General features: G+C 34.5%; 1 protein-coding gene across 1 annotated transcript in view; it reads right to left on the bottom strand.

The window, feature by feature from the left end:
• GPHR (Golgi pH regulator) overlaps nucleotides 1–17,855 on the bottom strand; it is a 192,674-nt gene that overhangs the window by 127,119 nt on the left and 47,700 nt on the right. The window contains exons 3-4 of the mRNA XM_090381737.1: nucleotides 16,341–16,444; nucleotides 11,558–11,664 (exon numbers count right to left, since the gene is read on the bottom strand). Coding sequence (XP_090237863.1) covers nucleotides 11,558–11,664; nucleotides 16,341–16,444 — 211 coding nt within the window. The remainder of the gene's footprint in view (nucleotides 1–11,557; nucleotides 11,665–16,340; nucleotides 16,445–17,855) is intronic.

Below are 17,855 nucleotides of genomic sequence, written 5' to 3'. Positions count from 1 at the left end.
GCTGATTCAGTGCTTTTGCAACTTCCAGAAATATTCACGACAGGCTTTTTTTTAGAACTGTTAATAGTTCTGGTATCACATTCTAAATTTTTCTTAATCATTGAAAATCTGTGACCTTCTGCTAGTACAAACAACAAGTGACTACATTTTTATTTATTTACAATTGAATTGTGTAGTCTGAAAGCACTATTTTGGAAACAGTTTTACTCTTGTGCGTAATAAAAGTATAATTAAATAAAAAAATAAATAAATAAAAATTATTGGAGGCCTTAACTTAATTATTTTCATTTTTTAGTATTTCTGATTCGTTGTGAGCTCATGTGAGACAAATTCCCTGCGACTCAAAAATATGACAAGCATGACCTCCTACACTTTTGATTGAGATTGTCTTGTTTTTTTGGGCCTTAGGGAAGATGGTTGAGAGGAATGGAGTTGGACCTTTGTTTCTGAGCCATAGCCATATAGACATGATTCCTAACCAGTAATAATGTAAGGAACAAAGTGTGAGTCAGAAGAAGCATCTTGACAATGATATACAAGAACTTGCTGCTCTCTGTGCTCATCAGCAAGGGTGTGATGCACAAACTTGAATCAAACACACTACATTCTTAAATCTTGTGTTAAAATTGATTGACATGCCTATAAAAATTACTAATTTCACTAGAAACTTCATGGATAGTTAAATGTTAATCCCTCTCATTCATCGTGAACAACTGAATATAGCCACTCCTGACTTAAGTAAGGGTTGCATTCCGCAGAACTCTAGGTAAGTTGGAATTTCCCTAAATGCTTATGCAGCACTCGCAAATTTGATTGAAGTAAAAAAGAAATGTTCGATGAACAAGTTAACAGAATTATTTATTCAATTTTTTTATCTCATGCACAGGAAAAATTACAAAAATTTTGAAATTATAAAATTACAAAAAGAGAAAGGAGACAGGCATAATGTCAGCAAGTTTTACCTTTCGAGCATCGTTGCCAGAATTAACTCTCCATCTGATAAGCACGCTGCTGCGGAAGTTGAGAGCTGTGGAGATTTAGAAGGGGTTTTTTCCAACACATCACAAAATTTCTCTGCAGCTGCAGAATCAGCACTGGAGACTTCACTGCATACTTTAATGTTCTGGAAACCAGTGCAATGCTTGAATCTATTAAACCACCCATTGCTTGCCACGAACTTGGCTTGGGGTTCGCTGTACTTATCCTTAATATCTTCATAAATACTTTTGCTTTTGCTTGCATGGCCATTGGACTCAGGGGCACTTGCTTCTGAATCTGATTTTTCATCCATATTATTAATAGCTTTTCCATCTTCAATATAGCACCTGAACACTGTTTTGTTATCACTGCTGATCTTAAATATGTTGATCCTTTAACATGTTCTTTTATATGTGCACTGTCCTTTGAAATAGCATTCACTGTTGAATCAGCGAGACCTAATTCCATGCAATAGATGACAAACTTTATCCTGCTTTGTACTTCTTACGGTGCCTCCGTAACCAGGTGGGAAGGAGCAGCAGTGTGTAGCACACGCTTCTAGATTAGACCGGGGTTCGAGCCCGGTCTAATCTAGAAGCGGAGGATGCAGAAAGGTCAGGGAATGACCACTGCATATTCACGGAGCAATATGGCCTTAGTTGCTAATGGCCCTAAAAACCAAATAACAAACAGCTTTGTACTTCTTAACTAATCATCTTCATTTCTAAATCAATTTTATTTGGTTTCCTAGCACTAGCACTTTCCATAGGTCCCTTTCCCATCACCATTGTAATAAGTAATTAGGAATGAAGAGAAGATTCTTTAAATTTATTTACATTTTTTATATGATTGAAGATTTCAATGAAGTGAAACTCATTTTACCATAATACCATAACGTAAAAACCCACAGAATTCCAGTTATCGGTATTACTGCAAATGCAATAAGATCGAGTTTAATACCCGTTAATAATACATTGCACTAACAGAAAAGCCCAATAAACCGGAAAGTGCAAATTGTTTTTATTATTTTATGGTAGTGATCTCCAGAAATGTTTTTTAGAAAATTATCACAAAGGAATTCAAAACTGATTCCTATAACAGAACATATGATAACAATGAAAGTGTAGTGCAATTTCCATTATAAAAATGACCTTTTAGAGAGATCAATAGCTGTTATTAGCATTAGCAGAGGCATATGATGCAAGAAAGCAAGCTTATGCAGCATCAGCCAAAAAAAAAAACCCTTCCACTTCACCCTTCCATTCGTTTGAAATACCTGTCCAGCTGAGCCTTAAATTTATTTAGGCTATCAACTTCCACAACAAGGGATGGAAGTCTGTTCCACCAACCAACTACCCGCTGGCTAAAGGCAAATTTCCGCACATCTACCCTACATCTGTCTTTCCTCAATTTGAATTTATGCCCTCTCAGGTGATTATTCTGAGCAAGAGGCAGTATCCCATCAGCATTGAGCATGCTCAAACCATTCAAGGCTTTATACACCTCTATCAGATCACCTCGCCGGTGCCTAGTCTCCAGACACTGTAATTTGCAAAACTTAAGCCTTTCTTCGTAAGAGCAACCCTTCATTCCGTTCACTAACCTTGTTGCCCTTCTCTGTACTCGTTCGAGCAGCTCTACATCCTTCTTGAAATGAGGCCTCCAGACCTGTATATACAGTACTCGAGGTGCGGCCTGACCATTGCCTCATAGAAGGGAATAATCACCTCCCTATCCCTGCAAGAAAAATTCCTGTACATCATTGATAAGACACCATGAGCCACTCTTGCAGCCTGTTTCCACTGCTCAGAGAACTTCATATCTGCCTGCACAATTACCCCCAGGTCTTTTTCATTCTCTACCACTGTCAGTGTAGTACCACAGAGTTCATAAGTTGCTCTGGGGTTGCTGTTTCCCATATGTAGTACTTTACATTTGTCAATGTTAAACTTCATTTGCCACCTCTCAGCCCATCTGCTCAACCTTTCCAGATCCTGTTGCAGCAGCATAGCGTCAGTCGCGTCCTTAACAACCTGCCAAACTTTGTATCGATTGCAAACTTGGACATTAAGCTTGATATACCATCTTCAATATTATTTATAAATACAGAAAACAACAATGGACCCAACACTAAATCCTGAGGGACTCCACTAATAACATTAGTCCACGATGAGCAGCGTCCATTGATTACCACTCTCTCATCTGCCACTCAACCATCCCTTTATCCATAGCAACAATTTGCCACCAATGCCACACTGCTCCAATTTGTGCAGCAGTCTTCCATGTGCAACAGTATCAAAGGCCTTTCTAAGATCCAAATATATAATATCAAAGTTATTCCCTGCATCTAACTCTTTTGTGACTACATCATAGTATCCAATCAAATTGGTCAGGCAAGACCTTCCCTTAACAAAACTGTGTCTGAGCTAAAACTGAATTCTTGTCAAGATGAACCTGCAGTGCTTCATTAACCAGCGCTTCCATTAATTTTCCTGGAACAGAAGTTAAACTCATAGCTCTATAATTATTTGTGTCAGCCTTTGATCCTCCTTTGTGAATTGGGGTTACATTTCCACATTTCCAGTCTGTGGGTACCTCCCTCGAGTCCAAGGAAGCTCTCATAATTATGGCTAATGGATTGCTTACTTCCTTTGCTGCCTCCTTTGATATAACCGGATAGATCTCATCCACCACCAGGTGTCTTTCTTGTATTTATCTTCAACAATTTCTCCTCGACTTTACTCTCAATTATTACAAGATCATCTAGCTCACTGCCAATATTTACTTCATCTATAGCATTCCCCTTCCTGAATAACTCCTCATGTGTGAATGTAGATACAAAATATTGGTCTAGTTTGTTAGCTACCTGAGCAGGATCATGAACAGTTGAACCATCGATATCAAGTGGACCAATTATTTCTAGAATTTACATAAGTAAAGAACTCCTTGCTGTTTTTCTTTGCATCCCTTGCCAAAGATTTCTCGTAATCTGCTTTCGCCTGCCTAACCTCCTTTGTAACTTGGTTACAGATCAACTTATATCTATCATAAGCTTCTGTGTCACATGTTAATTTATATGTATCCCATGCATTTTTCTTCTCTGCCACATGTCTCATTAGTTCATCTGACATCCATTTAGGCCTGAACCTTGAACAATATTTCTTAGTTGGTATGTAAAGCCTAGAAGCTTCCAAGATAAAATCTTTGAATGCTTCCCATTTTGAGTTTGCTGTTGGTAACATCATCAGTTTGTCCCACTGTATAGAATTTAAATACTGTCTCAGACCATCGTAGTTGCCTTTACGAAAGCAATAACCCTTCCCTTTACCCCTGATGGTAGTTACCTCTTTGAGTAAATCCCACTTCAGCACACTGTGATCACTGCCACCTAGTGGTTCCTGTATCTACAGATTCATAATGCATGAAGAATCACTACTGATAATCAAATCAAGAGTATTGCTCCTTCTAGTTGCCTCCCGAACATGCTGATTTAGAAAACAATCATCCAATAAATCCACAAAAGCCTTGCTAGTGTGTGAGCGACCAACCCACAAATTCCAGTCAATATCTGGGAAATTAAAATCCCCTATTATAAGACTCTCTGATTTACTGGCCCACTCTATTTCCCTGTACAGTTTCTTATTATACTCATCAGAGTCATTAGGCCTATAGCACACTCCTACTCTCAATTTTGATCTCCCAATGCTTATGGCACACCAAACTGACTTGACACTGCACTGTCCAGCGATGTCGACTGGCTTCACTTCCTTGGATTTTATGTGTTTCTTAACTAATAGCATAACCCCCTCCTCCCTTCCTATCCTGTCTATCCTTTCTGTAAACGTTGTACTCCCCAAATTCCAGTTCTGCATTACTTATATCTGTGTAACACCACGTCTCTGATATCCCAACAATATCCACCTTTGATGCTTTCAGCAATACCTAAAATTCATCAAATTTATTTACCAAACTCCTAGCATTGGTGTACATGCAAGTATACATGCACCTGTTCTTTTTCTTAGCTACCCTAACACAACCCATGTATTTACTTGTACCCCAATGACTCCCAGCAGTCTCTGAAATATCCTGCATCTTATTTTCCAAGCTGCTGCTCATTCCAATAGAAGCAGTGCAAGAATCACTTTCACCTCTGCCAGTGGCTACTGTTAATCTATTAGTCCTTGCATCCCCCCAATCTAACAGTTTTCCGACCCACCTAACGTTGCCTCGATAGCATCAGCAAACATTCTTGCACCCTTTCTATTTAAGTGTATCCCATCCCTGTAGAAGCAGTCTCTCCTGTTAACAAGTAAAGACAAGGCTGAAAAAAAATTCTACCCCTTGAGCCTTGCACAATCTTTCCAGGGCCGAATTGATTGACAGGGCTCTCATCATACCAACTTTCATCTTCCTCATTTATTCATTCAACTGCTGTTTTCTGGAACAACCTTCCTTCATACGTATTTCCTGAAAATTACAATCTACAGAAGTTCAAATCCAATATCAACAAATATCTTCTTTCGTCTTCTCAACCTCCAACCCAAGCACGGTACTAAGTACTATAGGTTATAATACCTCTCGTGTTTGGGGTTCTCATAAAAAAAAAAAAAAAAAAAAATCATATACTCCCTCCTATCGTGTCTGGGCAGAATTGCAGACACTTTCAAATTCAACCCTAATTCACGGCTTATTTTCAACAGTGACTTGTACTTGTTAAGTAATTCCGCCGGTCTCCTACTCTTAATATCATTAGTGCCAACGTGTACAACTATATCACCTTTTGTGCCCTTAAAAGATGATATCTGCTCTGCAACGTCATCAACCTTTGCCCCTGGCAGACCTACTCAGGCAAAGCCAGAGTAGGTCTATATTCATGCACTTTCAGATCCAGTCCAATGTGTCTAAATTCATTTACTGTCCCAAAACAGAAAGGCCAATTAATGGCAACCCATTCAGCACCTTTCAAAAAACAAGTGGTTTTCATTCAATATTTTAAGGTTCATGTTTAGGATGGAGTTAATTTCAAATGGACAAGCTCTGGAGTTCATCTCAGAAGTTCTGGAGATTATTATTTTATTATTTATTATTATTATTATTAGCCATATGGTACAAGGAAGCCTGAGGCTTATGCTGCACCAGCCAAAAAAAAAAAAAAAAAAAAAAAATTTTTCCAAATTACCCAGAGAGAGAGAGAGAGAGAGAGAGAGAGAGAGAGAGAGAGAGAGAGAGTTGTTATTGTTATTTAGGAGCATTAGCAACTAAGGCCATATTGCCCCGGGAATATGCGGTGGTCATTCCTTGACCTTTCCGCATCCTCCCTATTTGGTGGTGACAGGCTCGAACCCCGGTCTAATCAAGAAGCGTGTGCTACGCACTGCTGCTCCTTCCCACCTGGCTACGGCGGCACCGAGAGAGAGAGAGAGAGAGAGAGAGAGAGAGAGAGAGAGAGAGAAGGGAATCACGAAGAAAATGAAGAATGATGATATCCAGCTCAGGACCCTGGGTGTGCCAAGCCCATACTCACCAGATGTCACCTATCATATTTCCCTGGACAAAGTTATTTCCTATGCTCACATTTCAAACTGATTCCAGCCTGAAAAACAGACTGTTGATTCTATTTTAAAGTATTCATTCTTTTATGTGTGAAATCTGTGATTCATTAACAACCCAGTTGTCCAGAGGCAAAAAAAAAAAAAAAAAAAAAAAAGTTCTGAATAATTTATGACCAGAAGTTAATTAGTCTTTGATAAGCTACTAAACTGCATTGGTAAACAAATACAAAAATATTTATTACTTTAAAACTAACACTTCATATATAAAATTAAATATATATATTTAACATAATATTAAATATTAACAATAATTAATATTATACTGTTAATAGTAAATATGAAGAACATACAGAAAATGCACCTGAGTGCACAAGGCTGCAACACAGGATACAAATGTACATAGATGAAATTAGAATTAATTAATACAAAAAAATACATAAAGTGGAGCAATATAAAACACAAGGTGCCAAGACTAATAGAAGAAGAAAAGTAAGAAAAAGAAACAAATGAGAAGTAAAAAGAGAAAGAATTTTAAGAACCTAAAAAAAAAATTAAAATTAAAAAAAAAAATAAAATCTGAAATTAAGGCTGAATCAATGAGCCAATTAAGCATAGAGAAGCTGAAAAGGAAAGCAAAAATACATGATTAATAAGTAAAGAAAAATAGTGAGCATCAAACCGAGGGTGGAAAGATAATAAAATAAAAAATAAAATAACTAATGGAAAGAAAAAGTTTGATGCAAACTAAAGAAAGTTGGTGCATTGATCAGGTATTTCATCAGGGGACTACACCTGATCATGTATTCCCCTGATGAAATACCTGATCTATGCACCAACTTTCTTTAGTTTGCATCAAACTTTTTCTTTTCCTTAGTTATTTTATTATCTTTCCATCCTCAGTTTGATGATCACTATTTTTCTTTACTTATTAATCATATATTTTTGCTTTATCTTTCAGCTTCTCTACATTTAATGATTCAGCCTTTTTTTTGTTTTTTTTTTTAAGATTCTTAAAAAAAAATGAAGGGAACTAGATTGGAGTAAAATAGAAAGAAATCTAATTAGTAGGTCATCCATATTCTGTATGCTCTACATATAATAATATATTTTTGGCCTTCTTTATTTTCGAAATTATTTCATACCACATGTATTCGAGCATACAGACCATGTTGGAAACAGAGGCCTACATGTTACTGTTATGCACATAATTTCGATGGATGACCTCTGATTGAAATTGACATTGAAATTATGAGTTATATGATGATATGTTATCCATTCTATTCTATTTCACTTCATTTTATTTTACCTCATTTTATGTTACTTTTATTTCACCTCACTTCATATTCATTCTTTTTAGTGTATATCATAGATTTAATCATAACTGCCTTCTCCTATACACATTCAACATATTACTATATACAGTAATACCTCACATAGCACTGTTAACTGGTACCGAAACTGTTCCGTGTTATGCGAAACCGTGCTGCTTGAGGTATAATTATAATGGGTTTTAATTGAATGCGTACCAGAAAAAAGGTCTATAAACAAATTATAATAAATCTATAAACAATTTGCAGTTGATAGCCAATTAAAAGGATTTGAAATTTTAAATATTTCAAAAAATTTATTAATGAAAGGTAGTATATTAGAGATGAGAAAAAAGCTTTATTGTTTATTTAGGTATTTCAATAATAAAGTCCGGTGAAGTTGTCTCTTCTTTTTCTAGGCATACAAGTTTTTGGTGCAGTCAAAAACTTGTACATCGAGAAAAAGAAGCATTTTTGTAGCAGCAAAACCCATCTTGTAAAATTTGCCCTATCTTGATGCTACGTTCAACATCCGGATCTCCATTCATAATTGCCTTGCAGGCCATGTCAACTCCCCACCCCCGAAAAAATTTCTCTAATTCTTCTGTTGGAAGTTTTTTTGGTGCCACTTCAGAATAGTTTTCCTCTTCTTCATATGCAGTTTGGTCGTCAATTTCAAGGAGAAATTGATAACCAAATCATCTAAGTCACTTGCATGTGAGTCAATACAGACACGTACATTGGCAGTGTCAAAAAGTTTAAAATCTCAAGTCACTTTTCCGATCTTCACAATGTCTTCGGCAATTGTTTGAATTTGTAATTCAAACCCAGTGAAATAATTTGCCGAATGGGGCAAAACATGCTGCCAAACAGAATGCATGTTGTTGGCAGCGATTTCTAGCCAAGATACAAATATATTTTCGCTCGTATTTAAAGGAGTAAAAAATAAATTGTGAAATGAAAAGCTATCATGCCGTCTTGTCAGGATGGAATTAAGAATACTGAACACTGTTGCCCTTTGTTAGTGACTGCCTGAGGGAAGCTATTGGCACATATGCATGTGAGACAATAGAGTTGGCACTGCAGCATATATGTACGTGTTCCTAGGCTACGACAATACAGCATATATGTAGAGTACATGTAGTAGTGGCATGTGATGCAAGAAAGCAAGTGTATGAGCTTATGCAGCATCAGCCAATAAGAAAAAAAAAATTACAAAAGAATCCCCTCTCAATGTTTGTCCAGTTCCGCCTTAAATTTATTTAACCTATCAACTTCCGCAACGACAGATGGAAGTTTGTTCCAGCAATTAACCACCCACTGGCTAAAGGCAAATTTCCGCACATCTATTCTACATCTGTCCTTCCTCAATTTCAATTTATGTCCCCTTAGGTTTGTAATCTGAACAAGTGGAAGAATCCCATCAGAATTCAGTGTGCTCAACCCATTCAAGGTCTTATACACCTCAATCAGATCACCTCGCAGGTGCCTAGTCACCAGCTGCTGCAATTTGCAGAACTTAAGCCTCTCCTGGTAAGAGGATCCCTTCATTCCTCTGACCAATCTTGTTGCCCTTCTCTGTACACGCTCAAGTAAATCTACATCCTTCCTAAAATGAGGCCTCCAGACCTGTACGCAGTACTCAAGGCGTGGCCTGACCATTCCCTTATAGAGAGGGACAATCACCTCCTTTTCACTGCTAGCAAAATTCCTATCTATTGACAAAACCCCATGACCTGCACTGGCAGCCTGTCTGCATTGCTCAGAAAACTTCATATCTGCCTGCACAATTACTCCCAGGTCTTTTTCATTTTCTACCACCTTAAGTGTAGTACCACCCAGTTGGTACGTTTCTCTAGGGTTACTTCTACCCATATGCAGTACTTTGCATTTGTCAAGGTTAAACTTCAGTTGCCACTTCTTAGCCCATCTGCCCAAATTATCTAGATCCTGTTGCAGTAGTACACAGCCATTACTGTCATTAACAACCTTGCCAACCTTTGTATCATCTGCAAACTTCAATACTAAGCTCGATATACTTTCATCAATATCATTATAAATATACAAAACAACAGTATACCCAACACCGAACCTTATTCAATGTCTAGGCTATTGAATGAGTTTTAATATGTACAGTAAATTTTTGACTTTTGACTTAACTTAATTGAAAACTGTGTTATAGTGAAACTCGTGCTGTTTGAAGCCGTGCTAAGTGAGGTATTGCTGTATATATATATATATATATATATATATATATATATATATATATATATATATATATATATATATATATATATATATATTTATTTATTTATTTATTTAAAATGCAAAGCTGACATTAAGAAATTCAAGATAGAACTGGACAAATTTAAGGCTCAGCTGGACAGGTATTTCGAATGAACAGAGGGGTGAAGTGGCAGGTTTTTTTTTTTTTTTTTTGGCTGATGCTGCATAAGCTTCCTTTCTTGCATCATATGCCTCTGCTAATGCTAATTATTGGAGAGAAAGGGCAGGCGATGTGGGAAGTTTTTTGGTTTTTTTTGCTGATGCTTTATAAGCTTGCTTTCTTCCATCATTTGCCACTAATAATACTAGCACAACTTTATGAAGGTAGTATCATTATAGCACCTCCAGTTTGTGTATGGTTTGTGAAAGAAAACGTTTAGAAGAAAAATAAAGTTCAATAAAGTATTCATTCTCTTTTTATTCTATTTTTCTAGTAGATGACTTTTTATCCAACTTCTCTAAATAGATAAATGCTATAAATCCCTAAAGATTACACTGTTTCACTTAAATAACTACTATCATTATGAACATATTAAAAAGCATATAATCACTCTAAAAAGAGTGATTTTAGCACCGTTGATCTAGAGGAAAAAAGTTAATGTATGAAGTGTGTTATTTCAGCCACATTAGCAAATAGCAATAATTCACAATTTATACCGAAATAAATCAACCCATCAATGTGAAAATTTGTTACAAAGATTCCTAAAATATTCTAAGTGAGCAATGAATTTTGAAATGAATCAGAAGTACCAAATTTATAGTATTATTTCTGTAGGAAAAGTGGGGAGGAAATGCTATTAAATCAGAACTCAACTTAGAATCATCCCAGCAACCAACAGAATATATGGCAGCAATCTACATTCTTCTTGTCAATTAATGCAAAAACATCCTTTCAGTTATGGTAATTTTTGTAGCAGCAGGGAAGAATCCTGCTGCTACAACATGTGAAATTGCAACTATACCTGAAATTTTGCCTCAACAGAACACAGGTTGAAAATTTGGCCTCAAACCAGCTTTTTATAACTGAGAATTAATTGAGTTAACTCAATTAACTGAGAGTTAATCAATTAACTCTCGGTTAATTATAACTGAGAGGTAATTGAAAGAACCTGTATGCATACAGGTTCTCTCAATTCTTCCATGGTTATTACACCTGATAGCTCAACTCCCCTACAAAATACACTGATAATTACCTTTTTGTCTATTTTTTCATATGGTTGCCAGTTTTTTCTATGTTTACCATAATACCCCAGATCCATAACCCATTTATTCAATTTTAATTTCTAATTCCTGTTTACTTTCAGTAATTTCATTGCATCTTTATTATTTTTTATATATATATAAAGACATATTATTATATTTAAAAGATAAAAGATTTAAAGGATAAAATAAATATAAAGATATATATATATATATATAACAACAAGCACTCACCAAACCTGATATTGCTGAGAATGAAGTATCCAGAATAGAATGGAAGTATAACTATGAGCATGAAGAGACTTGCATATAGTCCTAATTTCCAATGTAGATATCTGGAACTATGAAACAGAGCAGAAATCTTAACTGGGACACACACACACACACACACACACACACACACACACACACACACACACACACACACACACACACACACACACACACACACACACACAAATGTGTAAATAATTTATAATTAAATCTGAACTTTTCTTAATCCAGTCGGTCAGGAACAGTTACAATCAATAACATAAATCTGATTTTGCCGAATATTTAAGGGTATCCATTATATAAAAATGTTTAATTTAAATAAAATTACTATTATTATTGATTAGTAGCTAATTTACAAAGTTTGAGCTTTATGATTTACACAACTGCTATTCCTTCACATTAATTCCTTCATTTCAAACTCTAAATCCTTCCAAAAGTAAAATTAAATAAAATATTTAATGATGGAATTTCAGACCAAAAATGTGTAAAATCTACTTCTGCAAGGTGTCATATAAATTGGTCATTAAATGAGTAATAGGAGAAGGCTGTTCATATTATACAAAGAAACACCATTAAAAATTGTTCCTTTTGTGTGACTGTATTAAAGCAATATAACAATGCATCAAAGGTGTACTGAGAGAAGACAGACTAGACAAGGCCTAACAACATCAGTGGGATTAAAAACTAAAAATTTCAAATTTTGTGTTTAAAATTAAAAATTTTAAGTTTATATCTATGCCTTGCTAGAATGCACCAGAACAGATTTCACAATATTTCATCAATACAGATTTTGACTGATTTATGTGGTGAAAGGGTAAAGTGCATTGTGAAATGTCATCATAAAATCCAATAAATTGTATTTTAAAGTTATTTGCTTTGTTTAAAGTACTTTATTATTATTTTTTGTTTGTTTTACTCAATTACATAGTATCTGAGTAAATTTAAAAATAGTGAAAAGCTTTGTTCCAGGTGCTTCATATCTTTATCAAAAAAAAAAAAAAAGGCCCTGAAAAAAGAAACTCCTAGTATTAATGCGTAAAAAAGCCAAAATGATTAATTAATTCTACTTACAAAAGCTTTCTACTACAAAAGACTTTTTAATTCAACTTACAAAAGTATCTTTTAACTGAAGTTAAAAGATATTAAAGAAATTCAACATAAACAATATGTACACAGATGGGAATTGCTCCACTAGCAATGTAAACAATGCTAATATAATATCAAATCAGCATTTATACTTTTTTATTAAAAAAAAAATATATATATATATATTTTTTGCTGTCTGCAGACAGCAAAAAAAAAACTAAACTATTTCATAGCATCATATCATTTCTATGAAATGATGATGCTATTTTGTACAAATATTTTTGCACAGTTCATGTGATTAATAATATCATTTTTCCTTGGTAATTGTTGTTACCATCAACTAAAACAATGCAAAAATTAAAATAAATTGCAATGGCAGGGACATTATAGGATGTACTGCAATATGTCCTATTATGGATGACATATTTTGATTGATTTTTACTCTTTTACCAACACCTCCCCTTTCTGTTGAATATGGTTTATCCCACTGACTCTTTTCTTTCATGATCTTTTAATTTTTGAACTATTTCAGTCAGTATTAACAAGAATTAGAGTGATATGATTAACAATATTCAAATAAAGCATTTTCCTGGTCATTTTTCCTAACAATGCACTATGCTAATATAACATCTGTACAAACCATAAAATGCAAATATACTTCTTCCTTACTCACTTAAAAATACAGAGGAACATTCCCCCATTAAAATAATGATTCTTGCTTTTATAATACATATAAGTAATGCAACAGCAACGATAATCTCATTATTCATTATTCCCAAGCAAAAAAAAAAAATTAAACTAAAATGTTACTATACCTTACTCAGTGCAAGGCAAATGCCAAATGGCAGCTTTGAAGCCTGTATCAATAAAAATGTATCAATCTTAGTTTCAACAGATCTTTGAAGAACAACACAAACTAGAAACCCATAAAAAAGGAAAGTTTACATAAAAGGTAGACATTTTCTACAATTTTATGGGAAACCATAAAAGTTGGCAGGTATGCATATATGATATGTACAAAAGTGATAATTATCATGCCAAATGTTTTTGCCTGTAATACATAACAATTGTGATTGTCCAACATTACTGTAAACAAAGTCATAAAGTGGGGAGAAAAATTCATTATTACTCATACAAGAGAGCTATGCACAACTCTTCATAGCAGTCTGGCAGATTCAACCTGCCTAAACACAATGTCATAAGATAGCTTGCAGAGAAGGAGGTAGAAGGCTGTGATTAATGGTTATTCTTAAGGTTTGTTTAATGTTAGAAGTAGAGCTACACTTTTTTGCCACCGATCTCTGATTCAGACTATAAATCAGAGGAAAGTTCTAGAATGTCTGAAGAGACAACATTCAATTCTGTAAAAAAAAGCAGAAGACATGAATATAGGTCTTACAGAATCATCAAAAGTTGTTTACCATATAGCACTAACATGAAATGAATGTCATTTAGTACATTGTCAACATACACTAAACTTTGAGAAAACTGTGGCCTGAGATTGACAATGCTAATGAAAGCACTGACCTATAAGAAGATAATGAAGAACGTAGTTCATAAATGATTTCACGCAAATTGAAGGCTCAAAGATTTACAGCAAAAAACATTCAACAATGTTTTCCAATGACCAGGCGACAACTTGTTGGAAAATGAAATTATGGATGATATGGAAATCACACATACCATGATGGAAAGTGGACCTAAATAAAAAGATGGAGAGATTGAATCAAATCTAAGACCAAAAATATCTCATAAGGCAACCAAAGACACCCTAGATACAGTTTTGCATTATATCAAACAATAAACTGATTCAGTCAATGATGTGATATTTACATATAAAAAAAAATAAAATAAAAAAAAAAAAAAAGAAAAAGAAGCAGACATGCTGCAAAATGTCACATTTCATCATCAAAAAACAGTCCCAAGGTGTATTTAAGATCAGGATTTGTATATATTTGTATATAATAGTGGCCAAGCATTGCTAAAATTCCATGAAATGATATGGCCATCATCTAATATGGCCCAAAGAAACTGCTCTACCAGCCAAGCAATAAATGGTGGAGCTCCATTCTACAAGAATACAAGTCCAAACATCCTCTCTCTCTCTCTCTCTCTCTCTCTCTCTCTCTCTCTCTCTCTCTCTCGAAACACAGGAGTCATGTGGTGTCATTATCGGTGACTTTACTATGAATTATGTTTCAGAACTGCATGTTCCAACCTCCTCAAAGAAGAATATTCTAATTACAATAGACTTTCAGAATAATGGATTCAAGGTGTTGTTCTTTCAATTTTCCTTATCTAGAAAGTTTTATTTTTAATACATTTAATGCAGAAATAATGAAGCTAAATAAGAAATAGAGAAATAAAGAATGCAATTTTATTAACTGCACATAAAAAACAAACATGTTGACAATTTATATTCTGTCATTAATACACTCCTGCTTATGCTACATTCTATTTTCTTTATTATATCAAGTTTAGTCTGCACGGTATCATCACTGTCCTCCAACACCAAGTGAAACAGGCCCAAGTTCGAATTCCATTAATTATGCAAGGAGCTTTTATGGGCTTTTTTTCATTCTGTGGCTGAGTTAATCAGTCTCAGGCATAGATAGCAAGGTTTTTTCCCCCAGGAACTGGAGTTTTTTCATCCAGCAAAACAGGCAAATCAATCAGAGAACACACACAATTCACAGACATAATACACATGGGTATATGAATTAACTTTCCAGGTGACCCTAATGTAATAGTTTGAATTATATCGAGTTTATCACTAAGCTTTAATGTTGTTCTTTTCTTCTCTGTATGAGGTTTAATCACTTTATGAGCCATAGTGAGGGGTTTATAATTTAAAATAAATGTAAAACAGCGGTATAATCCATGATATCAGTACAGAATTCACTTTCAAAATGGCAACATAAACAAATACAGTAAGCACACGACTTTCCGTTTTCTTTTTTTGGCACTGCAAAATATCTGCACTGTATGTAAATATCCCATCTCAATGTGCCGTTAGCTCAAATGTTCCATTATCTGAGGTACCATTATTCTGACAGTCTACTGTATATAGTTTTGTGAAAACTCACAATAAACATCTGAGCATTGGAGAGATCTTTGTTAACAGCACATTAAGATGTTCTCCATACTTGACAATTTCTGGCTAAATGATAAAGGTATTCAAACTGCCACTTAGCCAGAAACGAGCCTGATCAGTCCATAAGATGTTTAAAGGCCACTTGTCATCTACCACAATCACAGCCAGAAACTGCAGATAAAAATCAGTACATTAAAGAGAATCATAAGGATTTATCTGTTGCAACAGGTGAATCAAGTAAGAAAGTCATTGCTGGAAATATTAAAGCACTCTTTGTGCATCGTTGCCCATATAATATCTAGTATGAGCTGAATGCAACAGCTCATAGTTTGAGCTGTTGCATTCAGCTCATACTATTTGAATTTTTTTTGAGTTTGTAAGTGGCCAAGTCTTTGGAATTTTCATGAAAGGTGCTGTTGTACTGGAGAGTATAGCAGGAACAAAAAAATAAATAAATTATATGAAACATTTTTATGGGTGTTGGGTGGAAATTTACACTCACACCAATGTCGGTCGGTTAAATGAATAATATTAAAAATTCCTAAAATTTTTAACGTAACTTACCTAGAATCAAGAATACCTAGAATTTCAAAAATTATCAATTCAAACATCGTACAGGAAAGGGAAAATGTCACCGAAAACATCAACTGCACCAAAAGATGATGAACCTAATGATTAAATATATAATTTTATAAAATAAAAAAACAAACATAATCACATAAATAAACTCATTATAATAAAACTATGAATCCAAAATGTCTCTTAATACTTATTCTGAATGCTAAGTACTATAATAAATACTGATTATGATGGGAGAGATTACTTCCACATATGCATATAATTAAATAAAATTATCAATGATGCAAAATTATAATATTATTGCTTTAAACAACATATTGGTTATCAATCAATATTTTGTGAACTCCATTATGGGAAAAGTGTCTTCTTTTAAGTGGCAATACTCCAAATGTGCAGTCAAGGTAGTCTAAAAACCACTTCGTGCTTTCTACAGCACAAATTCTCAAATTGCCTAAAGTCCAGAGGTGCGAATATGTGGTGGCAGTAAATATATGAGGAGCCTCTGTAGCCAGGTGGGAAGGAGCAGCAGTGCGTAACACACGCTTCTTGATTAGACCGGGGTTCGAGCCCGTCACCACCAAATACAGAGGATGCGGAAAGGTCAGGGAATGACCACCGCATATCCCGGAGCAATATGGCCTTAGTTTCTAATGCTCCTAAAAACCAAATAACAAACAAACAAGTAAATATATGTTATACAGCAAGTCTGTTGCAGGCACGCTTTATTCTGCTTTGTAATTCGGTGCTTTCATGTCAACTTGGATGTGTTTTTCATTCGTCTGCCATTTTTTATATTGTACATTTCATTATTATTATCAACGTTTTTAGGAAGAAAAAAATATATATTTTACCATGGACAATTCGGTAATCAGAACAAAATGGCCGAGGAGTGACAATAATAATGCTGCTACAGATACCTCAGAAGCTAATAAGATAAGAAATATAATGTGAAAATTCATACACTAACATTATTTCAAGTATAGTGCAACCATCAATTTCTGGTAGAGAGCCATCATATTCCAAATCAGGAGTAAAAAAGAATAAAAATATCAAGAGGAATTTATTAATCAGCAACATCCTGTGTGCATAATATGTTACAAAAAACTGGTTAACAGAGGCACGAAGCCTATTAATTTAAAAACACACTTGTATATGAAGCATACAGAGTTAATGGAAAAAACTGAATCTTTTTCAAATTTTGTGGAGTTGGCGCCATACAAAGTCAGAAATCTTTCACGAAGAAACGTACAATAGTTCCTTGTAAAGCTTTAAGAGCATTGTTGGAAGTTTCATATTTAATATGAAAAAATTTGAAATAACATACTATTGCTGAATCTCTTGTTCTCCCTGATACAATAAAAATGATTTCAATTATGCAAAGTAGAGCAATGATTTAAAAACCATTTCTCTATCTAAAGACAGTCCTGTGGCATAATACAGTTAATGCAGAAAACATAAAATTCAATTTATTAAATCAATTGAGAGAAAGACCAATTTTTG

Source organism: Mastigoproctus giganteus, chromosome 9, assembly GCF_048544385.1.
Source record: "Mastigoproctus giganteus isolate SK-2022 chromosome 9, ASM4854438v1, whole genome shotgun sequence".
NCBI lineage: Eukaryota > Metazoa > Arthropoda > Arachnida > Uropygi > Thelyphonidae > Mastigoproctus > Mastigoproctus giganteus.
The sequence above is the reverse complement of the archived record's forward strand: the minus strand, read 5'-3'. Positions and strand labels throughout refer to the sequence as shown.